Source organism: Botrytis porri (genome assembly GCF_014898465.1).
Source record: "Botrytis porri strain MUCL 3234 chromosome Unknown BPOR_006, whole genome shotgun sequence".
NCBI classification, from domain to species: domain Eukaryota; kingdom Fungi; phylum Ascomycota; class Leotiomycetes; order Helotiales; family Sclerotiniaceae; genus Botrytis; species Botrytis porri.
In genome coordinates, this window is record NW_024066080.1 from 1,127,686 (window position 1) to 1,154,530 (window position 26,845).

At 42.3% G+C, this 26,845-nt stretch overlaps 8 protein-coding genes across 8 annotated transcripts; all 8 read right to left on the bottom strand.

Annotated features, from left to right (window-relative positions):
* Positions 1-878: 878 nt before the first annotated feature.
* Positions 879-3,033, bottom strand: EAF01_004862 (uncharacterized protein; the record flags this gene model as incomplete). Its single annotated transcript, XM_038913116.1, has 5 exons — positions 879-909; positions 984-1,550; positions 1,635-2,227; positions 2,316-2,475; positions 2,801-3,033. 5 exons carry the CDS (start codon positions 3,031-3,033, stop codon positions 879-881), a joined length of 1,584 nt encoding a protein of 527 aa, XP_038771202.1.
* Positions 3,034-3,278: 245 nt separating this feature from the next.
* Positions 3,279-5,392, bottom strand: EAF01_004863 (uncharacterized protein; the record flags this gene model as incomplete). The annotated part of the gene is made up of 2 exons (XM_038913117.1): positions 3,279-5,143; positions 5,194-5,392. The coding sequence occupies 2 exons, from the start codon at positions 5,390-5,392 to the stop codon at positions 3,402-3,404; spliced, it is 1,941 nt and encodes a 646-aa protein (XP_038771203.1). The 3' UTR covers positions 3,279-3,401.
* A 219-nt stretch (positions 5,393-5,611) lies between these two features.
* On the bottom strand, positions 5,612-9,055 carry EAF01_004864 (uncharacterized protein; the record flags this gene model as incomplete). The annotated part of the gene is made up of 5 exons (XM_038913118.1): positions 5,612-7,348; positions 7,396-7,908; positions 7,956-8,018; positions 8,074-8,339; positions 8,380-9,055. 5 exons carry the CDS (start codon positions 9,053-9,055, stop codon positions 5,804-5,806), a joined length of 3,063 nt encoding a protein of 1,020 aa, XP_038771204.1. The 3' UTR covers positions 5,612-5,803.
* Positions 9,056-9,726: 671 nt separating this feature from the next.
* Positions 9,727-10,494, bottom strand: EAF01_004865 (uncharacterized protein; the record flags this gene model as incomplete). The annotated part of the gene is made up of 1 exon (XM_038913119.1): positions 9,727-10,494. The coding sequence occupies one exon, from the start codon at positions 10,492-10,494 to the stop codon at positions 9,727-9,729; it is 768 nt and encodes a 255-aa protein (XP_038771205.1).
* An 8,751-nt stretch (positions 10,495-19,245) lies between these two features.
* Positions 19,246-20,157, bottom strand: EAF01_004866 (uncharacterized protein; the record flags this gene model as incomplete). Its single annotated transcript, XM_038913120.1, has 2 exons — positions 19,246-19,638; positions 19,738-20,157. The coding sequence occupies 2 exons, from the start codon at positions 20,155-20,157 to the stop codon at positions 19,246-19,248; spliced, it is 813 nt and encodes a 270-aa protein (XP_038771206.1).
* A 1,360-nt stretch (positions 20,158-21,517) lies between these two features.
* EAF01_004867 (uncharacterized protein) lies at positions 21,518-22,120 on the bottom strand (the record flags this gene model as incomplete). The annotated part of the gene is made up of 1 exon (XM_038913121.1): positions 21,518-22,120. One exon carries the CDS (start codon positions 22,118-22,120, stop codon positions 21,518-21,520), a length of 603 nt encoding a protein of 200 aa, XP_038771207.1.
* A 1,029-nt stretch (positions 22,121-23,149) lies between these two features.
* Positions 23,150-24,751, bottom strand: EAF01_004868 (uncharacterized protein; the record flags this gene model as incomplete). The annotated part of the gene is made up of 3 exons (XM_038913122.1): positions 23,150-23,310; positions 23,370-24,572; positions 24,625-24,751. 3 exons carry the CDS (start codon positions 24,749-24,751, stop codon positions 23,150-23,152), a joined length of 1,491 nt encoding a protein of 496 aa, XP_038771208.1.
* Positions 24,752-25,175: 424 nt separating this feature from the next.
* EAF01_004869 (uncharacterized protein) lies at positions 25,176-26,579 on the bottom strand (the record flags this gene model as incomplete). The annotated part of the gene is made up of 3 exons (XM_038913123.1): positions 25,176-25,465; positions 25,549-26,357; positions 26,413-26,579. 3 exons carry the CDS (start codon positions 26,577-26,579, stop codon positions 25,176-25,178), a joined length of 1,266 nt encoding a protein of 421 aa, XP_038771209.1.
* Between the last annotated feature and the right edge of the window lie 266 nt (positions 26,580-26,845).

Here is a 26,845-nt window from a genome sequence, read left to right on the forward strand (position 1 = left end):
ATCAGTTACGCTACCGTGAAGCATCTAGATTCTAGAATGAAGAATGAGAATGAGAAGGAAGCACGGGTCATGGTGGATAGGATTGTGGATTTTGTGGAAGGTTTGCGGATTTGTAGGAGTGTCTGGATTTTGGGGAGATGGCGAATGAGTGAGTATGAGGATCTAATGATTTTTTTTTGATAGGGAGGGGGGAGAGGGGGTTGTTGATGAGTAGTGAGTTTGGGAGTGAGATGCTCGGTGGGATATTCGTTGAATGACTCGCTTCTTTTGTGTTGCTGGTTGTATAGAATGCCATCCTGGGTTATTCTTGTTCGACTTTCAGACATGGCTTCATTTGCATTAGGATTGGAAATACTATCAGATCATTAGTTAAATGCGATATTCTATGCAGAGAAGCTAAATACAACTACTCTATCTTTTGGTTTGTGATCCGCTGAGATTTTGTTTCTCAGGCGAAACCAATTATGTGGTCCAAGATATTCAGATGAGATTTCATATAATCGATAGAAGAGCAGAAAATTCAAAGAGCACTTGACAGACATGACCTGGCTATGCAAGTTGATATGAAAGTCTTTACATAACCCTGATCCACATGCACAGTTGCTTTACATCAACGCACGAAAGTATCCTTTCTGAACGTGAAGACCGGGAAAATCACTACCTGACTGAAGACATAGATGTTCGATAGCCAAGATAGAGTCAAGAAAAACATCAGAATGGAGTGACTGAATGATAAGTGCTCCTTGTATACATCACCTGCAAGTCACTACCCATGAAACATGTATACTAAAGAAATACCATAAAATCCATTCACGCCTCAACGCCTCAACGCCTCCATGTAACCCAATTCCAAGTCCCCAGAAATTCCACACTGTTCTCTAGAACCCCGGTCCAAAATTACCATCACCACTAGATCAATTATCAGTAAATCTTTCCACAAATCCCAAACTAAAACACCAAACAAAAAAAACCCCAAAACTCACCTCCCCACCCCCTGCAAATCCAAACTCCAAACCACCGTCCCCCCCATACAAAGCGCGTCCGCATATTTCCTCTTCACCCCCCAACTCTCCTGATCATCGAACCCCATCCACTGTTTTCCCCCACCAAAAACAATTTGTTTCACCCCCATCCCCCCCTGCTCCGCCGCAGTCGCACCCACCCACGTAGGTTTCAACCCCTCTCTCTGCACCAACACCTCAATCTCCCTCATACTCAGAATACCAGGTTCCGTACTACAGGGCCCAGGTTCACTAAGCCCTATATACGCACACCCGATATCCGCACACTCCGGACTCGCAAGCGTGTAGCCGCGTCCGTAGGCTGCGAGTCCAAGATTCAGTTTCGCGGGATCGACGCCTGCGAACCAGAGGGGGGAAAGAGCGATGGTGATATCGGGGAGAGAGGTTTGGGGACGCACGAAAGCGCCAAGAGAGGGGTTGGAGGCTTCCCATGGGCCGTGGAGGTCGTAGGACATGAAGTTGAAGAAGGTGGTGTAGGGTTCTAGGTTTATGGGGTCGAAGAATTGGAGGGAGGAGATATCTGGCGGTCTATCTACTTATTAGCTCACTCTCCCTTTGCTCTCTCCATCTTCCAAAAAAGAGAAATTGGAAAAATGAAAAAATGAATCTCACAAAACCACACTTATCCCCCAATTTCTCTCCGGAAAATTCGTCGTAAAACTCTCCCTCATCTCTCTCACCAACGCTACAAGCCCATCGCGATCACTATTACTACTCGGAAACTCCCAATCCAAATCTACACCCTGGAAATGAAACGTACTCAGCCACCCCTCCACACTACTTATAAACGCTGCTCGATTCCCCTGATTCGAAACCATCTGACTCCAAATCGGGGGCAAGACACTTGATCCCCCGCCCCCAATAGCCATATACGTCGCCAAAGTAGCGGAAGCGAGAGCAGTAAAGGAATACATGGGTACAGCCGTAGTATCGAAAGGAACCACGTGGAAAGTATTAGGAGAGATAGACATAAAGGCGAAGATGAGATGTGTGATATTTTGAGTAGAGATGAGAGAAACAGGGAGTGCGTTACAGGAACGCGTCGCGCTGCTGATTTGCCAGTAGGAGACTTTGCGTCCGTTGCTAGCGGTTGTGCTGCCAGGACCGCAGCTGGGGGGGGCTATGAGGCCGCAGGCGCCATAGCCGCGTTGGCAGGGTGCGTTGCCGTTGATGGGGTCGGCGTTGATGCAATAGGCGGATGTGGTCTGTGATTAAGTCAGTTGCGAGTATATTGTATATTACTCGATGTTGCAACAAGATTGTGCGTATCATATGGAATTCGAAGATACATACCCCGCAGTATCCATTACCACTACAGCAAGTATTCAGCGGACATACTTGACTTTCCTGTGGAGCATTTTTACCACATTGTGCTACATCTCTGCGATTCCAAAAGTGATTCGGCGTGGCAGTTTTGGTGCAATTAACAGAATCGAGATCACCGTGTCCTGACCTTTGATCCAAAGATTAGCATCATCCCATAAGCACATCAGAGCATGAGCTATCTCGCAGACTCGAATAAATTCTGGCTAAGAAGCAGCTTCCAAGAAGCAAGAGGACTTACTAAAGAAAAGTTAGAACACCTTCACTTCTTCATATGCCATTAGCCAACTGAGACTCATCATAAGAAAAACTTGCCGAATCACAACACCCCCCTTCAGAATCCAAATTTCGATGCAGAAGCACCGGTCCCGCACCACAAATTCCCAGATACCGCAAACCAAACAAGGAAAATATGCAAACACGCATGATAACCTAATCAAATAAATCTCACTCACACCCCCAAAGACACAGCAGAAAAGCAAGAAATATATTCCCCCGTAATTCCTGTGTATAAAGGAACAAAAACTCCGCTATCTATGCATCTGATACCCTTTGCGTTCGCCACAATCGAGCAGGTGAGCGGGAATCCCTCATCCGCGACCAAATCATCGAAAGCAAATTGTGGAGAGTCTGGAAGTTGATGTCTGTCTGCCCAGTATGTGAATGCACTAGTCATTCCGTAGGGCATTTTCTGGAAATGAGAGCGTACTGCAACGAACAGAGCCGAGACATTTCAACGCCTTTGCACAACTTAAATTTCCAAGAAGGAGGTATGGAAAAAGTCTAAACGCCATAGATGTAAACATGTGAAAACTGTACTACCCTTTGTAATCCGAGGTATCGATTGTGAGAACACCAATCTCACACCTGCCAAGGAGTATAGTCGTTTTGGTACCACGCTTTGCTAATCTTGAAGGTAGGACTGAGCATTGCATAAAATTAATGTATTGACTAGAACTAACTCTACTGGAGTAAGGATCTCTTACATGAAGAGATTTTTGACGAAACCATGTTAAACCTAGATGCATGGAATGCTTTGCCTCCATAGATAATATCCTACAACTTTCTACTCTTAACCAAACCAGTCTTGATACCAGTTTTCTCACCACCGTAACCACCTCTCTCTTCTCCACCCTTGTACACAGCTCTCATACTGCCCAACTTCTTCTTTTTCTCGTCATACTTCATCCTCTTCTTCACTCTCGGGTTTCTGACCTCCTTCTTCCTCTTTGGCGCCAATCCCTTATTCTTCTCAATAACATATCCGATGGCTCTCTTCCCATCTTCGTCATTCTCCACTTCTACTACTCTTGCCAACTTTCCAGCCTTCTTCGCTTCAGAAATTGCGGCATACTTTGCCTCTTTATCATCCTTGCGTTTCTTTGATGTCTGTGCAACCATGTCATAGTACTCTTCTTCATCGCCTCGAACTTCGCCAGCAACAGCTTCTTGATCGTCGTCATCGCTTTCTCCACCCAGAGCCGTACCTCTTCCATATTCATCCAATTTCTTTCCACGCTTCTCGGCCTCAAGGTTGAGTCGTGCCTGACGATCTCTAAGCCTTTCTCTATAAGGTAGATCCTCGTCACCACCGGCTCCTCTTCCTGCATCTGCTCTCTTATTCGCTTTCTGGGCGATTTGAGATGTGTAGAATTTGAGTGACTTCTTTCTTTTAGCTTTCTCCTCCGCAGCCTTGGCATCCAAAGATTCTTCTTCGCCAAAATCGGAATCGTCATCTGCTTCGACAACAGCTCTCGATACCTTCTTTGATTTCTTAGCTTTAGACACGAGATCATCAAGACCTGCCAAGTCTTCCTCTGCTTCCTGGATTTGTTTACTACGTTTTGCGGCTGCCCTTTCAGCAGCAGCAGCGCGAGCCAATTCCTTTCTGGATTTCTTCGTTGGTCGAATTGTCTCCATCTCATCTTCTGATGTGAGTGTATCCTCCACGTCGTCCATAGATATGTTTTCGTTTGCACCTTCCGAATCTCCCTCCAACTTCGTAACGTCAATTGACTTGACCCTTAACCACAACTCTCGAGTTGACTTTAAATAATCCATAATCTCATGATCTCGTAATTCTTGTGGATTCATAGTCTTTCCCTCCCCTTCGGGATGCTGCGATGGAGATGTCAAAAGCGAAAAGTACATGGCAATAGTAGATGTGTAAGCTGCTAAAGCCCTGGCTTTTGTGACTGTAAAAGGTATCGCATCGATTTCATACTCAGGCAATTGGTCTACTTCCTTCAATAAATCTTGTAGAACAGGTGCTAGTTCTAAAAATTCGTCTGCCAGGAACTCGAATTCCGGATATCTCGAATATAGTATTCTTAACCTTTCTTCCGGACCCATATCTTCTGTGATCTCAATATCCTTCAAAACCTCTGTTACCACATCTCCCTCTTCATAATCATCATCTTCCTCTTTGTTGCCTCCCTTGCCCTTTTTAAGAGCACCTCCCAGGCCTTCTTCGTCATCACTCGCAGGGAGCCATTTGATGTCAAGTTCATCGAGACCGAAAGAAGCCTTGGTCAATTTCGAAAGCCTCTTCTGTTGTAATCGTTTAGCCTCCTCTTCTTCCATCAAAGCGTCGGCTTCGGTTTCAATGTTATCCGCATCATAGTAATCGCGCTTCGAAGATCCCCATCCCTCGGCATATTCGTCTTCCTCTTCAGCATTTTCCTCATCGTCTTCTTGACCTTTTGATTTCTTCAATTTCGGCGCCTCATATTCTTCTTCCTCGGAGCTCTCGTCGGAGTATCCTAAAACCTCTTCGTCCGACAACTCGACTATTTCATCTGTAGGAACTTTTAGCTACTATAAAATCCATAACGTCAATTAATCTAACCGTCATAATTCGATTTCCTTTGACGCTTAGCATTTGGTTCATCATCCAACATAACTTTATCTCTGTTGATGTGAAATTCATCCTCGGAGTCGGCGATATCTTCATATGTTGTAAAGGCTACTTTTCCTTTGGACTTGTCGAAATCTTGCGTGCGACTTTTGACGTTTTTCCCGGAGACCTTCCTCTTTTTGCCAGCCATTGTTGTATATTTACTCGAATTATTGCACGGATTGCGTGGAATTCTTGTTCCTCTCATCCTGTAGCTAAAGATTTCGATATCAAAAAATTATTTTCTCATTATCTTAGCGTCGCGCTAGACCTTTGATATGATCCTTGTTGCCGCAGAATTCCAAATACACGTGATAGTTGCTTAGAAGCTATGCTCGTGCTCTTCATCAATTCGTAATATTGGAGTAAATTCCTCATTAATTTTTGTATTGTGGTATTTGAAAATTTCTTAGAATCTTCTGATAAATTACTATTATCTTTCCGATGTTTTCCCTAGAAATGATCCATGCGTGACGCAAAAGCTCAATGCTGTCTTGTTTTTCTACATCCAAAAATATCCCTTTCCACTTCCCTTTTCCTAACACCATGCAAAATACGACATCTAGAATCCCATTCCATCTCCCAGACCATCATCTCCAAAAGCATCTAGTAAGTCACCACCATGACCGCTTCCGCCCATCATCATTAAATCTTCGTTACCAGCACCCATATCATGCATATCAAGATTAGGTTGATCAACTGGTCCAAGACCAGCATCTCCCATAACTTCATTCAAAGCACCCATACCATTATCATCTGGTAGTAATTGTTGTTGTATGACTGACTGTGCTTCAACTCTTCTGTACAACCTAATGACAGTCTCCGCGTGAAAATTATCAGTCTTGTGGACTTTCGGCATGTTTTCGACTTCTGCCTTTAAAGCTTCTCTTAGAGTTAGTCGTCGTTGAAGTAGTTGTGGTGTATTGCCGCTCATGATATCCATTCCAGAACCTGAGTCAAAGCTTGCAGAATCTGGAGCGCATATTAATGAAATGGCAATGTCCAGTACCACGCTTCCATTACCCGCTTCGGTTTGTGTCTTCACTTCTTCAATAATAGTACTCAGCAATCTTTTTGCACCGAGCATTTTCAATCCAGTAAGAAGCTGTCGATGAGTATAAGATGCAGGCATAATTTGCATGCCAGGGTTGCGGTCACATTGAAGACCCCATTGAACGAGGGTGACAATTGTGTGCTTTATACTGGCAGCCAGTCCGCCCCCCGGTGTGGCTGTCCATACTTCTAACTCGCTGTATTTACTAGCACCTTTTCGTTCCCAGCCTAAGTTCGACTCCAGTGCTTTCGAAATTGAATCGATGTCATGACGGTGAGGCTCCGCGCGCTGGAGCCATCGAAGACTTTGTTCAAGATTTTGGGCTATGATCTTGAGGATCGCGTTGAGTAGGTGAGATGCTTCCATGTTGTTTGATATGGATGGAGGACTTTTGATTAAAGCTGACAGGATCTGAAGAACATAAGTTGCCTGAGGGCGTGCTTCCCACAAGTGAGCCGAGAGCCATGTGATGGCCGGAATCAGAGAAGGCAGCAAAAATGGTTCAACCATGAATTCCAAGCCACCTTTCAAACCTTCTTCCGAGAGAGTCTCTGTGCTAAGTGCTAGCACAATATGGTGAAAGAGAGTAGGTACCAAGAGGTAGAACTCTTGTGGCGGGCAAGATGACATCAGCTCATCACCAAGCCCGCCACCTTCTGGCTCAAACAGTCCCCTGATCCATCCGTCTAAATGATTTTGATCTTGCTGAGATAATGGATCCAATGCTCGACTAAGATGGCCGTGAACAAGTAGCTTTGCTACAAATGATTCCGCTGGGTTTTTGATGCCTAAATCAACAGTTGAAAGGTTATAACGATGCGCGAATGACACGACCAGGAGTAATATTGATCCAAACTCTTCATATACAGGTTGATATTCTCCCTGGTCTTCATCATATCGCCAATTATCAAGGAGCTCGCAGATTGGCTGCAAAAAGGATGTAGGCTTATTGAAGAGAAGCATTATATCCAAAGAGGATGGATTACGGGCCAATTGACTGCATAAGGTCTTCAAGGTCATTGTCTCCTTATTACCACACATATGTTTTATAACCTGGTATAAATTAGTCATGGTTATGAGGAGCTAGCCGAGATACATACCTCTGCAATTGCCTGACTAACAGCGCCAGCATTTCCGTCCATATTGTCCAACTCGGAAATCAACCCTTCGGCTCGCTCCGAGTTAGAAAGACATTGTTGAACAAGATCCTGCTTAGAATACCTCCCACCGGCGGGTAAACTTTGCATAGGTATATCACCTAGCAGGGTTTCAATACTGGATTCCGGAATTAAGCCATGTAAACAGCAAGCGAAGCAGAAGTCCTGTCTAACGGAGTCTGAGAACATGTCATTATTAGTCGACTCTGCAAACAGAGTAGAAAGTGTGGGGAATGCATTAGTATCGACATGACTCAAGGCTTCCGTGATGCAAAATTCAGATGTTAACGGTGGGAAAAAGGATGTTGCGAGTGTTGAGACGAGTAAGGGAACTTTGTTGATCAAGAATGATCGTAGTATGGTTGTGGTTTGTGGCCCTTCGTTTCGAAAGGTTGCATTGGCCAATACATCAAACGATGCAAGTATAAGATCTACCGTCGTTGATTGGACATCTCCCTTGCAATGATCAGTATTGATTTTACAGGATTATTGGCTGGAATTACCTGATATCTATTGTGCAAATAGGCAAAAATTGCACTGTCATCGATGAGGGGCCTACCAACAAGCTAGAATCGGTCAGTTTATGTCGGAGATACTCATTATAAACATCATGATGCTTACAATAGAATTCAAATAAATGTATAGACCCGCCCGAGAGTTGACAGTTGGTAGATCAGCGACCGCGATATTGTCAATGTTTATCCCAATTGTGGAATCCAAAATCTCGTTAATCTCAGCATTGGCGGCTCGCTCCTTCTTGTCAACGGGTAGAATCGTGATCAGAGTTTGTGTTCGGAATACGTCTAATCGTTGTATATTCTGTGGGGAGCTCTGGAGTAACAAAGGAACAAACCTAGCCAAAGCTTTTCCGAGGTCAATTCCGGTCCCTGTTGGTTAAAGTAAGCATCTGCGCGGCAGTATTTAGACGACAGAATGAAGCAGACATGCCTTTTGGGCAGCGACCATTTTGTATGGCCCCTAAAACCTTCGTGTTCCCAACCACAGCGACCATTAAAGTTCCCAAAGCCATACCGACCATTCCAATCTCCTCCACATGAGCGTCGATGTTCAATATCTCGTGTGTCCCTCTACCCATACTGGTAGCGACCATTTCCATCCATTGAATACATATCACCAGTAGGTAGACTGCTTCTTGGACATTCTTAGGCCTTATACCAGTGGAGACTGTTTTCGCAAGTCGGTACAACATCATCTCTTCGGCAGAATATGACATTTTCCACCTCCTGCTTCCTCCCTTCACTCTTTTGGTCTTGTCTGCGCCATTGTTGGCTTCGCTATGCATGTGCCCATCTTGCATAAAACTCCAGAGTGAAGAATATCTCAACAAGACTCGAAGAATTCCGGCGCAATCAATAAATCCTTCTGCTAGCAATATTTGTACATAACGTAGTACTCGTGGATCGACATGTATATCGTTGTGTTTGTGGGGACGTAGAAAGATCTCGCATATATATGGAGATGGTAGTGGGTTCCTCGAATATAGTATACGAATGTAATCTGTGAAAGGTTCGAAGTCAAGCCTCGAGGCAAGGCTTTTGTTCAGTAACGTTTGCCAATTTGCGACGGCAGCTTGTGTGGTCATTTTCAAATCGTACCATGCAATTTAGATCAGTAAATGCCCATTACACCCGTCGCATACACACATTGAAAGGTTTTGCTATTAGATTGAGGTATAATAAGAGAGGTTGATAGTAAGAATACAAAACGTGAAATAATGATAAAGTAAAGAAAGGATTTGAGTGAGTGAGTGAGTGAGTGAGTGAGTGTGTGAGTGTGTGTGTGTGTGTGTCAGTGAATCTAGAATTAAAGTTCAGACCATGGGTGAATGGAGCGCCCACCGATAATGCACGTAGTTGTGGAGACCAATCATTGAATTATTGCTCTATCAGCCTTGTCTTAGCGCCTAGAGCCCTGGCACGGCTGAACCATTCCCCCCATGACTTATAAATTTACTTTTATGCAGGTGGGTAGACGCAATGGGTTTTTGAAAATATGATAAGCAGCACATCACAACTCTAGCATTGGCAAAATGGCTTTCAGGTATGTGAATGATGTTTTATTGTACAGAATACGAGAGAAGAACTTGCGACTAAAACCTGATACCAAAATGTCACAAACCTCATGTTACGACCCGTTTCCTGGATATCTATAACGCCTATTGCCAGCGTGATCTCCTGTAAACTTATCACCTTAATGCTCCAACAAGAACAAGCCCAGAGGCCCCAATTAAACCCCCTATTTGTGCTGTAACTCTTAGTTATCTAAGTCACTCTCCTTCTTGATCCGTGGTGAATTATAATGCGGCGTGCGTGAACGTGAAGGGGGCATCAAACTCTGCGGTGTTCTGGGACCGATCACCCAATCCTGCATGGCCATCCACCCACTCCAAGCTTCATCCGCAGAGGAAAGCTCTGCCTCTGTAATTCTCGGTAGAGGAATCATGTAAGGCGTTGATTGTTCTGCAGCCTGCGAATCATCGTAGTATTTCTTTACATCAAGCCATTCCTTACTTTTTGATGCGAAAAGGTAATTGCGTCGCTCCAGTTCATGTATGGTCCCTATCCCTTGAACCCAATTAGCACCGAACCAAGTTCCCATGATTCGAGGATCATCGTGACCAGTGACTATCAATCTTCTTATGTACGGGATCAAGGAGATTGCTTGCGGATACCCTGGGGTAGGGCGGGGTTCTTCCTCTTGTTGGCGATCGGAAAGATTCTTCAAAGACCATGCGGCCGAAGCTCGATGAACTGGGTAGGGTTGCTTTTGATACGGCAGCTGAATGTTTATGAATGCTGCCACGGCCTGAACATAAAAATCATGTTGAGCTTGGTCGAGAAAGTAGTGATGGCACTGTAGGTAATGTCGGTACCAATTAACTGTATCAAAACCTGCCTCTTGTTCTTGGACTCTATCTCCGTTTCCCCCGGCAGGGTCGCCGTAACCTGCGGATCCTTGCTGGTATTGTTGTTGAGCATGAAGATTTGGGTTAGATGGCCCAGCCTGGGAATGATACGCCATCGCCGTTCTGTTATAAGAGGATATGCATTAGTAAAGGTGTTAAGAGAGTATCGAATGAATGCTGTGTGTACCAAACGCCAAAGACTCGGATCATATAAACAATACAGGACTCGTTATGAAGAAAGGTACCCGTTATCGGTCGAATCAAAGTGGATGATTATGGCGCGACAAGGACAACAAAGTTCCGAATCGGTAACATATATAATACAATCACTGACCCGAGTTGTATTATATTTCTAGTGTGGAATAGACGTTGATGCTAAATCAAACAGGTCGTTATGCTATAAGACCGTGTCGAGAAAGGTCATAATATCTGAAGAAAAGCTCTATGCCAATAGGAGCGTACAGTAGAGTACTTATACTTTTCATGACGGAGCAAGAGAACAAGATGAAGGAGGAACGGTCGAGAAGGTGTAGACTGCGAGTACAATGCATGGTTGCATCTAGACGTAATAAGTGGAGGTGCGAAAAGAGAGCAAAAATTTGGACCAAATAGCTACCTATGAAAAAGAAATAAAATTAAGATTAAATAAAATGGAAATGCAATTAGAGAGGGGGAGTATGGAGCGAATGAGGAGGGAGGAATTAGGATTTATAAATTAGCAAATGTCTATCTACTTACGAAGTACTATTCCCAATAGTAAATGAAAGGACACTATCAAATTGATAGTCGACCGGAAGTAGGTTGATAGGTAGCCTTACGGGTACAATTTTCTTATAGCATGGTTTCTACTCTATTACATGATTCAGGTACTCACCAAGATTCAGCGTCGTCTTCAATCAGGGTTTCTCGGTCCGGTCTACTAAGTTGAGACACTCCAGGGCCATCTACTATATGGGGGTTTCTTCTCTGTTTTGGGTGAGTTGTGTGGATTGAGTGGATTGAGTGGACAGACTTGCAAATGGGTTAAAGTTTGGAAGTTTAGCTTGCTCTGAGATATACCTACCACGTACTCTACACAGACACTCGATACAGTCCTTGGTGTGGTCGATCATAGACCACGCCGTCGATACACCGGTCGACGAGCTCTAGGTCGGTAGATCTGGAGGCTCTCTTGCTTATTCTATTTAGCACGTCTAGCAGGTCGTAGGTTAACAGTGCTAGTCGTATTCGTATACGGCTACTTCTGAGACTTTTCTTTGGTATTTCTTTTGGGGGAGTTTGAGCACAAATGGCTCGCCTTTCATTGGCTCACTGTCATTATCAAATCCCCTATTCGAATTCGTTCTATAACATTAATTCTCCTTGGTTGTACCTCCCATATGATCTCGTCCATGTACATGTATGTGTGTATATGGCAGGATCACATATGAAGTGCGTCTCTACCCACCTAGTACTCAATACTTGGAGTGATACCACTACCTCTTCCAGATCCCGAATGGATAAAGACGAGGGGGGGGGGTCTTCGGCCAAGCTAGATACCAAGAGAACTAGATACCTGGGTAGTTTGACAGTATCCACCTACTCCGTCGTAGTTTTCAGGGACCATGACATGCCTACAATTGACGGGGCACTCCTTGAACAGTGCACGCCTGCCGCACAATGAAATCCTCCTGCGCACGTGTTGGGTAGGTATAAAGAATCTAATTGGCCATAGGACTAAGTCCAGGAGAAATCAAGGGGAGGCTACAGACCTGCAACCTGCCTGCCTGCCTGCTTTCTTTCTACGACGGATGTTGACAAAAAGAGTCTCGAGACAAGTTTCCCGCCGTAACCCTCTCATCCCTTTACTCGTCTACGCTGAAGTGTATGCATTGTGCAGCTCGACTGATATACGCATTTCTATTAATGATCACTCATCAAGCGCTTGTTCGTACCTTTACACTCTCTTGGTATTCAAATTCGGTGTTGATAGCCGGCTAGTGGCGGTAACCTTGCTGTGGGATCTTCCCGTCATCAATTCTTCTCGGACATGACCAGACCCCCTTTTTCCAGAACTGCCGGAAAATCTTCATTTGAGTTGCATTTCATCCATCGAGACTCGAGAGTGACTAGATATGTGTTCGAAGTTTCTTGCTATCTATTATCCTTTGAATTACCCATCTCAGTGCTTCCGAAGCTCATTTGAGCCACCATGCGTGTGTGTGACTCGAAGATTACAAAGACGCTGGGTATTCGCATCTTCCTTTCATTTGTCCGCCCAATAAGATAAGTGCTTTCCTCTGCCTGTCTCCGCGGCATGTTCGGCTTAGGCCCAATGGTCAATTCATTGGATTTTGAGATGGACAGGTGGATTCGAAAAAAAACAAAAACAAAACTCTATTCTCACGCGGAGTGTACAATTGATAAGCTACCTACATGAGCGGTGAGTTGAGCATATATGTATGTCGTGCAGATACTTTTCACTCGTCGCGCAATTGCGAGGCTAGCATCATCGGCATTTTGAGAAGCTGAGAAGCTGAGAAGCTGAGATTTACAAAATCCTATGGTTTCCTAGGTTTTGTGGCTTCCTCCATCCACTCAAAATATTTGTCATGAGGGAAGGCTTTACTTCTTGCGTGACGCAAATGAAGCTCCACAACATTGTTCACCGTTTTCACAGTGCATCCACATCTATCATTTTCTGATCTATGAAAGAAAAAAGCCCCCAACAACTCAGTAATTGTGTGCACAATCGGATTCCTTATTCCTAACTGTTCGGGCTACACCCGAATGAACTTCTGACACACGCATTTTCGGCTCGATCCGGATGATGTGCGACTATTTGATCTGGTTCAAGTTCTAGAACTTCCTCGCACTATGGAAAAAACAAAACTTGGCCTCGAGAACACAAGTTATAGGAGGCCACGATGAACTAAAGTCATTCAATTTGCACGAGTATAGATCTCGTTCTTCCTATCCCCATATCACAAGAAACTGACTTCTATCCAGCTTCAATCAGAGAGTCCAATAGTCCAGACTGGAGTGCAGCAATCGAAGCGTTGGAGTATCCAATACCTTGATAACATTGAGACTATTTTAGATAGTGAATTAGTTTTCATTATCAAAATGACTTCAAACGTCGAACTTGAGAATTTGTTGATGATGTCTCCAGAATCTCAAAATTAGGATCTTACAATGGACTGCAATCCGGGCTATCGGAAACACTGGCTTCAATGACAGTTGATGGCGTCTTGCAAACTTCGAATGATCGAAGATCTATACCCATCTTGAGAAGCCCAAATTAATAGTCCGACTTGGGATTCGTGGCCGTTCGAGAGTATCGTTGTATGGCTACCGATCGCAGATCAAGTCGCCCACCGATTGTCATCTGTACATTCTTGGAGAGATCTGGTGGCATTCCATCACTGTACTACATGTATGGTTATGCTTAATCGGACAGCAAGGTTATTGTTTCATTTCTTCCACAAATTCCACGAATTTTGCATCAATCGACATGATGGAAAGTTCTACTCCAATGATTCTTTGCCGGGTCTTACTTTTCTTTGTCTCTTCTGCGCCTCAGCCTTAAACATACGCGTCATGAAGATGATGGCGATGGACCTAATTACAGTAAATGTGTGGCAAAAAGGAGGAACTTTCCTTGTCCTACCAGAGCACAAGGTCACACGTCGCACGGCTCTTCAGAATTAATCCGACCTATCCCAGTGTTTTGGTATTCGGTTGTACCAGATTTGGTTGTAAAATTGCTTTTACCACGAGATCTGACATACTGAGATCTATGAACCTCCACAAGTGACAAATAATCGATTTTGTCCATCTAGCAATCGGTCGGTTTCATATCTCATATTCTCTAAAGGACGGGAAGTCACACATATGATCGTGTCGATCTTCGGGGTTTTTAGATCCAGCTTTATATCGAAAATTATTGCCCTTCATAGCCATTAATTGAAAGAACCTCATGTTCCCTTGATTTTTGCCCCAGTGGAATGATCATTGAGGGCTCTACTGTAAAGCTTCCACATCCGCATTCGAAATTATATGAAGGCCTGGAAGCCAATAGAAAGCAAGCAAGATGATCGCAACTTCCGGTACCGGATCGCTCAATTGCATTCTGCGATGAGATTCTATAAGTGCTTTTTCTTTCGGATCTGGCTACCGTCGCCGAGCGGCACGTTTCCCGGTTGGCAGCGTGCAAGCATCATATAAATATCTCGTTTATCTCATACTCCCTTCGCACTAGCCCTAGCTCTCTCCGCTTGAACAGACCCAATGTACCGTCAAATGCAGTAACTCCGACGAACTTGTTGAGATCTCCTCTGTGACTGCTATCTAGACAACTACATTCTTTTTGATCGCTTCCCTTGTACTCAATACATAACGGAAGTAGATATCCACTAGTGTGCGCATGGGTTGGTGGAAAACTGCCACTGCCGAAGGTGAGCTTTGCAACGATCTTTCAATTGTTCGTGGGCTCTTCGAAACCCGACGATGAAATTTCAGATCTTGATGTTAATCAATTGGAGACTGAACAAGGGTTCATTACAGATATTTGGAAACTGGTACGTGTCATATTAGTCGCTGCATACACCGGTGATCATATCTACACAGTTATCTATCTGTTGACATATGATCCACGACGATTCAAACCTCTAGTCTATCAATCTTGTGTCTAAACAATGGGAAGCATTTCGTGCCAGGTGATCTGGCGATGTCTCAAAGATTCTCATAATGACAAGGATATTTCCGATGAGAAAACACTACATGCACCATTTGGGAGACTTCGGTTCATGACGTAATTCAAAAATATGCGTTGGATGACCTTGGGCAGCTGATAATTTGAATGAGAAAATCAGATCCTTACGCGCTCGACTCTTTGGGAGCTCATCTTATCTGATTTTTATTAAATCAAATCGAAGAGGGAAATCAGAGGGAGTCTTGTAGACGGACCTCCATGCTAATCAACGATGTAGATGCAAATACCCAGATCACAAGGCTAATAACCTACATTGTTTGTTATTCGATTGCAGGCCGAAACTTCGAAATAGCGGGCATAGAAGCGAAATATAGGGGTAGACGAAAACAAAAGCTCCTCTTTTGTCAAAGGAAAACAGGATTGTTGATAATATACTTAGAGTTCCAGTGATCTCTCAATGAATATCTCCCTCAATAGGAACTTTCCTTTAGGCAACCGAGGCCATCTATCAAGTGACAGTTCGACGTGCGGAATCCGAATCAAGAGACTGAATAAGAGCTTCCCAATGTGAAAATGGTTCGAAATTCAAGGTGAATTTAGCGCTCGAAACTGAGAAGGATTTAAATTATCTCATTTGATCAGAGTGAAAGTTCATGATCTTGCAATCGAAGTATAGACATTGAAACTCCTGCTGTATGGCAGATATATACTATACTTACCGTATAGCCCTGTATATCGAAATGACAAATTTCATATATATCGTTCATCAGAGATTGATTCTTCTAGCGATAGTCAGTAGATGGTGAGTGTAGATGTTCTTCAATCTCCTTTGAGATATAGCCACGGTGCATAGATTGCCTGGTATGGGTACAGTGCTGTGTTGTGCTGTTTGTATTTTGTACTGCTGATATAGCCAGTGATCCAGTCGAGTTAAAGATGTAAACAACAAGTGGTGATGATGCATATCTCCGTGTGGTATTATAGAAATTGAATTACTTACGCTTTACTGTAGAATTGGTCGAGACTAATTCTAATCGTTTACATGAAAGTTAGGTTGCTTACCTCGAAGTTGAGAGTGAATCACTTGGTTCGTGAATGAGATTCAAAGTTAATCTATACGAACTACTTTTGAATGTACTATTATACAACCGGAAGACTGTGGATAAACCCCACCATCCATATTCTACACAGTTCAATATATCTAGCAATCCTACAGCTAATATACGTAATACCCCTGTGATTCAACAGTACTATCCATATTTTCTGCGGGCAAACAGATATTGTAATTGTAATCATATGTTTACATCACTAGTGATATGAACCATGATCTTCCTGCCGTATAGTTGGAAAGTGTGGGTATAGGATTTCTTCGTAGCTGTTAGTTAGTCTGTCTTTATCTATTGTAATTAAACTTGTGATTGCGGGATTGAAGTTTAGGACCGGTTAATATTCTCTCTGTAAGATATAGAAACTCGAAAGACTCGAAACTTTCGCAGATCATTTCGATCAGAGCTGTATTTGATTTTCAATCTTTCCAAAATCCTTATACCCAAATCTCAAACCAAGATATCCACCCTATTCATTCTATCCACAAACCCAGAAACTCAGAAACTCAATCCAACAATCCATCCAAGATGTGTACAGAATACATTACCACCTACGCATGCTACCACCATAAAACTACAAGCCATGATTTATGTCGAAAATTACGAAGAGGTGAGTGTATGAGCACGGAGGAAATTTATAAGAATAGGAAGGAGATTTGTGAGTGGTGTAGGGAGAGGAGAAAGGTAGATTGTAGGAGGGAGAAGAAGGAGGAGGGGGAGGAGAGTGAGGAGGGTAGAAAAGGGGATGATGAGAGATTTGGTGAGGGGGAAGAAGGCAGGATAGATAGGGGAGGAGGAGTTTTAGGTGCTTTGGGATCTTTGAGGGACGAGAAACAAGAAATAGGCAAATTTCGGCGGAACGAAGATCTATTGAAGTGAGACCAGTGGGTACTTCTATACCTGGAACTAGATTCCAAGGATATATCAATCACTTGAGGTAATTAATTGCTAGACAAACACAAAACTGAAGTCATTCAGTATCTGTCTATCTATCAGTCTATCATCAAGACTAGACAAGGCAAGACAAACAGAGGAAGGAAGAAAGATGAGCGCACATAAGCCTATTTACTATGGGCCGATTCTCTTCATGTATCTAGACATTTATTTTTGAAGTTCTTTCTGGGTACTTTGAAGTAAGAGTGTTTTTCTCGCGTTTGAAAAGTGAATGGTGAACGGTGTATTGATGAATTCTAGTTTCAGAGTCGTGTTTATGTTGTGATTTTATCGTGGGTTAGTTTTCAAGTGTGGAAGTGTGGAAGGGTAGTAGATTTTATGTTCTCAACTCTCGAATGGTTATGTGGGTGCTTTTATGTAGTGTTTTGGGGGTTGTAAAGTTTTGTAGTTGTAATTCGATGAGCTCTTACTGGAATGATATTACGAATTCTTATAAAAGGGCTTCTCATCAAATGATCTTATTTAAACAGGTTACAACTGTTTCTTCTATTAATTAACTTACTGATCTTAATATCAAGATGATATTCCAGAGCGGGCGTTGTGCGAAAGGCAACTTTGAGAGAAGCTACACTGAGTATTGAGATTGCTACGTGTAAGCCATTATCATTATTATCAGGGCTACGAATCATCCTTTATATTTTCGGCACTCGCAAAATGTGTAAACTACAGGGTGATGACATGTTAGAAAGGAGGTTCTGAAATAACTCAATCTCTGAATAATTTGAGAGGTTCGTGAAAGATTGTGATTTCGCAGACTGTGTCGTATCTAGATGAAAAATAGATACTAGAGATACCTAGTGTAAGTCGAGATTGACTCCCTTTCTATGATTGGTACTACTTATTGAGATATATACCATTAGTTCTTTACAGTGAGTGAAATGAATGATAACGTCCTGGAGTATATCATCTGAAAGTAAAGACGGCTCATGTAGGAACATTTCATTTCACGAGACATTGTCAATTTCGGATAAGTTTCTCTAGACACGTTCTACGAGAAAGGTAGTTGAGTGACTATATAACTGAATAAAAAGAGTTGAGGAATAAGGTATCTCAAGATCACTGCGATGAATCCAGCGTATAAAATTGCGAATCTAAACAAGAGTTTCAAATCACTAAGAATAAATGTAACCGTAAGCTATATCGTCTAAAGATGAGAAGTCAAGAGTCAAATCTACTGAAATCTGAGTTCGAAAGCATTAACAAATGAGATTTGTATATTTCGTAGTATTTACTGGTATTTGGAATCAATACAATGTTGGGGTGGTCTCATCTGCGAGTAAAGAGTGAATATATTTAATTGCTTGGGAATAAATGAGAGACTTTCTGTCTATAGAAGTGATATTTTGGATGAATGACTTGACTTGAAGAGTGTATAGCAGCTTAATTACGTTGTGTATATGATATCAATAAGTTAACCGAGGGGTAATTCCAGTATTAGTCCCTACCAAATAATAAATGAAATTATCTAATCGAAAAGGAGAGATACAAGTTGGTGTTAGCATATACATTAATCGACTTGCATAGATATTTGCTATCAAGTATCCCATTAAAAGTCGTCACTTTGAACGTATATACAGATCTAAGTTGGAGTGGGAAAATTTTCTCCAACGACCACCTCGAGTGAGAGATGAAATTTTATGCCATTGCTGGAATTGAAGCTCATATCAGTTATTGTCACCTTGTTCAAGGAGTATTCGCGGAAAATCCGACTCGGGTTGTGGAGATGGATGAAGGCAGAGGAAGTAATGCATGGGAGAAAATCATGAGTTATCTTGGTGAAATATCTCTGCGAGGACTGAGTTGTAATAGTTGATTCTTGAAACGGAAGACAGATTGTATGTTGTAGTGGCAAGGGAGCCAGGTTGTCATGAATATTGATTTGTTTTAATCGATACTTTGAAAAGAGAAAATGTCTTGTTTGATCCCAATGACAACTTTCAAATCACCGTACAGACGACTTTCAAGGAGGATAGACTAATAGCATACTCCAACTTTATATCACCCCTCAATTATCTCTCATCCGCCAACATCCCAAGATAGTTATGCTAAAAGAATGACATTGAAAAGCATACACCAGAAAAATACTACAGTTCTTGAAGTCCATTCAATACCCATCAAGTATTTATACCACTATCCATTCTCTGGTCATCTTCCAAGCCAAACGTACTATGCTCGAACACTCTAGCAAATTCAACCGAAGGGTGATTAATCTCTGCTTGCCTCTCCATAACTGCAATTAGAATCCTCTGCACACTTCCGCGGCAAGAGAAGTTATTTTTGCGAGCGTGCAACTCAGCCTTCGATAAAAACGGCAACAGGTAAGCTTCGAGGTGGTGCTCTCTGGATAATTGACATGCTAAATGAACCTGAACCTCAAACTCGTCACTATCTAGCACCGTTTCAATCGCAGCATAACGCCGGAAGAATTCTGCTCTTCTTGAGTCACTATCAATGTAAGATAATAGTTTACATTCCCTAGGACAATCATAATGTCCAATCCCATGAAACTATTTCAAGTAAGATTCTCTGTCATCGTTCCCCAAATTCAAAGGGCAATATGAAAGGGTGATTGCTTCCAAGTGTGCAACAGGTCTGGTCAGCCGGACCTCGATTGTTTTATTTCTGATGTCGGCGAGACAGATAGCGTTGGGATAGCAACTATGGGCAAAAGGAATACCGTGGGTGGGCACAACGAATCCGACATCGTCTCCAACAAGTGATGGGTGACGTAGAGAATTCCTGATAAAACTGTCGTAGAAATTCACGTCCGGTGGCTCTAGGTGAGAAAACGCATTTACAGGGAGATTCAACAATTGGAGACCATGGCGAATGATAGCTTCCGGTGGGAAAGTATTGTCAGATGTCGTATAATTCTCAGGCTCACCAGCTGATGGAGGCATCCAAAATAATATTGTGTCTTGATGTACGACTGTACCGGCAGGGGAGGCAACCGCAACTCCAATGTAAGTTCGTCCTGTAGGAGTGACGCCCCTCATCACGCCTGGTTGATATTTTCCAATAAACATTTGAATTGAGAATTGAGAATTGGTTGAAAGATGGGAACATTTTTTTGTTAAATACGTCTGACTCGCTTTGATTTATCAAGAATGAAAAAGAGAGTGTAAAATTTCCTACAAGGTATTGCAAAAAGTAATAATGCAATAGGAAAGAGATATAGAAATATTCGTACCGAGAAAGAAGAGCTGAATGGGTTTTCAAACATTGAGTTCATTGACTATTTTAGATTCAAAGCATGATTTCAGTGAATTCTTCAATTCCTATCGGACTGGAATTGTCAAGAACGACTAATTCACCTGGAATACTGCAACAACCAAGAGAATTAGAAGAACCTAGATCGTCAAATCTACTCAGAGTTTTAGAGATTAAATGGACTCTCAACTGAGAAATGCAGATAATAATCAAACCATTTCAAAGGTCGATTACCTCTTAGCATCAGACACAGTCGAAATAAATGTGCATCCGGGATACTAGATATCTCCCTCATGCTCCCGATTCAGAAATGAGATAATCTGCCCATTTTACTGCTTTGTCAAGTTTACGACTTACCTTGATCGTTCTTGCCTAATTAAATCGGTTTATCTCACCCTGACTGAATGGTAAACAGCGGAAGGAGAGGTTATGATTCTTGATTGAGATCTCCAACGTTTCATTGCTTCAGGAGCGAAGCGGGAGGAGGGCGCCTGGGACGATGGGTTCAACTGAACCGCTAACAAGCACAGCAAAGAGGGCTTATTCGAGATCACACCGCAAACATCATCGATTTTTATATACTCTTCTATGAGCCCTGTACTCTACTCAAAAATTCCCACCAAACTCATTAATAATATCACTCTCAATTAGACTACACATAAATTATCTATACCCATGGATTATTTGCGAATAATTTGCTCTACAGGTTATTTATTAGAGATTCTACTTGCTTTATGAATTATCTATTAAAACTTGAAAACTATTTGTTTTATATAAATAATCTATAGATTATTTATAGATTATTTATTTATAGATAGATAGATTATTTGCAGATATATAGGTTATTTATGGATAATTTATAGATTATATAAATATATCCATTTTTTTCGTTTAAAATATAAAGCTATTCTCAAATTATTTTCTAGCCCAAAAGTAATTTTATATTAATTTTTATACTAATTATAAAATTATATTAATATTAACTTATAAAAGATTATAAATAATTATACAATATACAAATAGGTGGATATCCGTAGATAATTTGTACCTACTTTGCAAATTACTTATTCAGATTTTTGAATTATTTGCTCCACAAACAAATTATCCGCGGATTATCTGTCAAGGCTATTATCCGCCCCGCAAGTACCCGTTGCATAGTCTACTCTCAATCACCCATCAAAGTCCAATCATCTCTGAATATCCCGCTATATCAAATACTGAAATATGCGCCCCATCTGCAATCTCATTTCCAACTCCCTCTACAATCTTTCCTTGCACAATACTAGCACGTGTAAACCTCTCCGTCGCGTCATCCAACTTATCAAAACTGAATTCCCAATATATATCAAGAATCTTTCCAGTTCTATTCTCCCAAACAAGAGCATCTAAAGCCCTCAAGTACCAGCTGGTCACTTCAAGTTCATCCACTCCGGGCTCACACTTGCGAAGGACATCGCATAAAAGATCTTGATTTTTGACTTTGGCGATTTGGATCATTGTGAGAATTTTCTGGCTTGAGTGGCGGAGACGACTTTGATGGTAGCTTATGCCTGTTATTTCACATTCTGCTGTTGTGATACAGGGACACATATACACCAAATCGTGCTGGGTGAGAGATTCTATGTCGGAAGCGTTGCCGGTAGCTAAAGTGAAGTCAAATTGAAAGGGACAACCGTTCTCGCATTCTAAGACGCAGAGATAGAGATAGTTTGGGGTTTCTTGGGTAGAAGACGCTTCGGTTTGTTGGAGATCGGGCCTCAGTCTAGGATTTGCAGGCATGATGGTCATTGATAATTCTTAAGGAGGTAGGCAGGTTTGTTGTTTGGGTTTGATGTGCTGTTATATATATATGAAAAATAGAGAGACGAGGTGATTGATGCTACAGAAGCAAAAGGGTGGTGATGGAAAGCAAGACGTACTTTATAGAGAGAAAAATGAAGCATTTAAACCAATGTGTGTCCATTCACAGAGCAATTTATCGTATTATAGCAAAGAACATAGATTCAGAACACAAAATTGAACTTGCATTTTTTTTTATTCATCGCCTGAAGACTTTATTTCCCGAGGTCTTTTGGGAGATTTGACAACTCTACAGCAAACTTTTTGCTTGATATACCTGAAGCAAAATATTTGCATTCACTGCTCTGTTCTTCCAAACCTCATCAAACTGTCTTAGCTTGATTTAGATATGATGCTGGATCCGAAAATATCACTTAGCACCTGTGAATGATACTTTCAGAGGAATATAGTTCTAGCTCTCAGTCGCATGCTATCGCATCCTACTCTTTGAGATAACAGCTGTACAAAATAGCAATCAGGACTGTTATTCCATCTATGGTCTTTGCTACTCGCTGGAATGTCAAAGATCATATGTGTTATTACTTATCTCTCTCAATCAATCTTGCAGTCTATGGGCCAGCTATGAGTGGAGCTGAAGTTTTGACTGTAAACTTCTCACTTTGAAATTATGGATAAGTCTTCTCATGAGAGAAAGATGCTTTACTACATTCTTTTGGAATTTCTAGCACGCTGCGTAGTTGCTCCTTCCGCTTTCGATGTAAAGTTCTGATCGCTAGAACAGATTCTTTCGGGATGGAAGTTTGTAATGACCCCATTGCATCCATATGATGAATGGCATTGTTTGAATGCCGCGGATCGAGGCATTGAAGAAGGTCTATCTAGAGTTTTAAGATGATAACAGCCGTGCGGTTCGAGATATATAAAGAGTGATGGCAATTGGGAAGCATGACTTCTGTAGGTATTCATAAATTTGAGCCGATGCCGCAGCATATCTGTTAATTACTAGACTTATATTCTTGCTTTCGGTCTCCATGTTGCATATGGATGCTCCTCCTCTCCGTCTGAAATCAGATGATCTACTGCTCTCGTATTCAACATGCCAGGGTGAACTTGTGACAAATCCGTAACACCCATCATTCTCATTGTTGTCTCCAGCTCGTCTTTCAGAACTGTATATTATTAGCGCGAATCGAACAAGAAAGTCTCTTCCTTTGAGGGTATAACTCACTATCAATATATTTCTCTACGCCCTCGTGGCCCCAACCAAGAGCAAACAAAAAGCCCCGACCAATTCCTACAGCTTTGGCTCCTAGGCACAGTGCTTTAAATATATCAGTTCCTCTCATAATCCCACCATCAATGAAAACTTCCATTCCGTCAAAAACTTCAGGTGCATTCTTCTGCAATTCTAGCAAAACCAGTATCGAAGCTGGACTTGTGTCCAAACTTCTACCACCATGATTACTTATCAGAATCCCATCTATTCCATAGTCGAGCGCGATTTTGGCGTCAAGCGAGGTTTGCACACCTTTCAGTAAAATAGGAAGCTTCGTACATTTTCGTAGCCAGGCGATATCTGACCATGAGAGTGTAGCATCAATATAACCCCCCATTATCCTTCCCAAAGCACCGCCTTTCTTATCGTTTTTAGCTTTTGCACCACTCATTGGTGTAGACAAACTCTCATCTGCCTTTACTCTTTCATCAGCTTCTCGCTTTCCAGGGACTGGTGCATCAACAGTTACAAATATCGCCTTGGCCCCGAGATTTTCCACATCTTGTAGAAGCTTTTCAGACTTGTGTCTTTCCTTATCAACGTAAAGCTGAAAAAAGATTGGAAGCTCTTTCCTCCCATCGGAAGTCTGCAAATGGTTCTCAGACGCGGCCTCAAATATCTCCGCAATTGGAAAACTAGCATTTGTACTGACGGTCATTGCCGATCCCGCAGCTTTAAGCCCACGAGCTAGCTCCCGCTCGCCTTGTGGGTGTACTAATTTTGCCATTGCTGCTGGTGAGCAGAATATTGGCACTTCCATCTCATTACCAAGCATTGTGGTCCTTGTGCTAACATTCTTGACATTTCTCAGTATTCTAGGACGAAGACTAATATCTGCATATGTGGAAGAATTTCGACCTTTGGTTATAAGATCTGTAGCGGCGGAAGAATAAAATGCCCAAGTTTTTGGTGTAAGAAATGTTTCCGCAGCAGATACAAAATCGCGCGTATTTATTAAATCATCCAGAGAGGGCTTAGAGCCAGGGGCTAGAGTCTTTGAAACTTCAGGCGGAGGATTGATCCATTCCTCCGTTATAGTAGAGGAATCAACTGTTCCCAAGACTTTCGAGGCTGGAAGTGAGGATGATATCAAGGAGGGTGCATGGATTTCAGAGTAAGCTTTTGAAGCATCGCGGCCAGCATACTGTAGAATTACTGGGTGAGAAGATTAGCGGAAGAAAATCAGCAGGACGAAAGACTCACTTACTGTTGGCACCTCCAGGGTGTTCGGGGGCAACTTCTGTCAAATCATAAACTGTATCATTTACCACTACCCATAGATCTGAAGGAATGCTGTGCTGCAAAATCTCCTTCACTGGTATACTACGCGACATTTTGAGATTCACAGATGAGACTTATTTTCTCTTGATGGCCTTCACCAAAATCATAACAGAATATGTGAAAGAAAAATCATTGAAACAGAATATACATATCTAAGTCGTTGAATTTAATGCAAATCGGAATTGCTGCCGCTCTTGTAATGCTGCAAGCTCGTGCTAATTGATGCCGAGCTCAGACAACATCCAATGCTTGATTGGCCAATACGATATATGTCGTTAACCAATCGATACTTGATATGCCATGGATGGCACTATAACATTCTACTCCTTCAATCATCAATCGAATATCACTTAGGCAATCAACGATGCGATTGTATAGAGCAACTAAGAAGGAAAAACAAAAATGTCGACTCTGCTTTGAATTCTTCATTTTACATTTTCTACGAAATATTACATTAATGTCTTCATATAGAGGTCTTCATAATTTCGACTTCTCTGCAATCATACATGCAGAATTTGGGAGACTCTCAATGCTCTCCCTATCGATCTGGTCCACACTCTGGTATCCGGATACATTCATCAAGATATCAAAGTCGGCTAATAGAGACTTCATGACATGTCGAACCCCCAACTCACCCTTGATACTTAATCCCCAAACCCATAGTCTTCCGACAAAGACAAATTTCGCTCCAAGAGCTAAGGCTTTAAATACATCAGCTGCCCCACGAACTCCGGAGTCGAACATAATATAAGTCTTGTCACCTACAGCTATAAAGAAGCATCAGTATCAATTTGATTTACCGCAGTATATCAAAGATGCAGCTTGATAAGCACGGGAATCAACCACTTACCATTGACAATCTTTTCCAATGCATCTAAGCTTGCACAAGCTCCATCGACCTGTCTCCCAGCATGATTAGATACGACTATACCATCAACGCCAAGCTGAACAGCCTTTCTTGCGTCTGCAACATGTTGGATACCCTTCAGACAGAAAGGTTTGCCACCACTAATTCTTTTCCATTGCTCCATGAGCCAAGGCATTTTTTCCCAGGACCAAGCGCGACCATGCCAAACACTGTCAATCCACATCGCGCCGGCCTCATTCGGTTGCTTTTTTGGATCGATACCGGCTTCCTTCAACCGTTTTTGAAAAACGGGATCAGACAGCCCCAGATCGGCCCCTATGCCATGATAGAAAGCATAATTCGAGCTCGCAGCATCGCGGTGTCTCCAAGCCAATTGCCATGTATCTAATGTCAAGATACAGGCTGTAAAGCCACTATCATGTGCTCTCTGTAACAAGCTCAAGGTCAACTCATCATCATGCGGCATATATAATTGAAAAAATCGTGGTCCGGCACCGTTCGCAGCTCCCACATCCTCAATCGAGGTCGACCCAGCGGTTGATAAACAATATGGCAGATTCAATTCTTTTGCAACCTTAGCTACAGGTAACTCAGCCAATGGGTTGTATATCTTGTTAATGCCGATAGGTGCGAATCCGATTGGTGCGCTGACCTTGTGGCTAAAGATTTCCGTCTTCGTATCACGATTGTTTGTATCGACGAGCATTCGAGGGATGATTCGGTGGCGGTAAAACGCCTGCCGGTTCGCGAGATGAGTGTAAGATTGTCCTGCATTGCAGGAAGCGTAATACCTGTAGATGATATCAGTATAGAGAGGATGAGTAGGTATGCTCAAGCTCAGTTTACCATCCGCCTTTTGTTAAGGATTCTTTTGCCAAATCTTCAAGATCTCCTGGGTCTGTGCTAAATGGAGGGACTTCTCCAGTGTTGTCCTTCCAAAACATTTCTCGTTGATAGAGTGCCCATTGTGGAGTGTTTCTACTTTTGATATTGGGGTTTTGGGGATCAGACATGATGATGGGCAAGATATGAGAAGCAATTGTAGACGGCAATGAAAAGAAACGTGAAATTGGATCAAGAAAGTCTTGATGAAGAAGAAAACTTGATACTTAACTTGGATGTCGCAGCCCACTACACAGTTGTTACTTAACATCTATGATCTCATTGTCGGCATCTTACCCCGAACTCAGCATCTCAGATGTTGTTAGTTCTAAAATAGTTCTGATAGTGAATGACAAATGAGACTCACGTGACTTCACACAGATTCGTGGCTTGAATG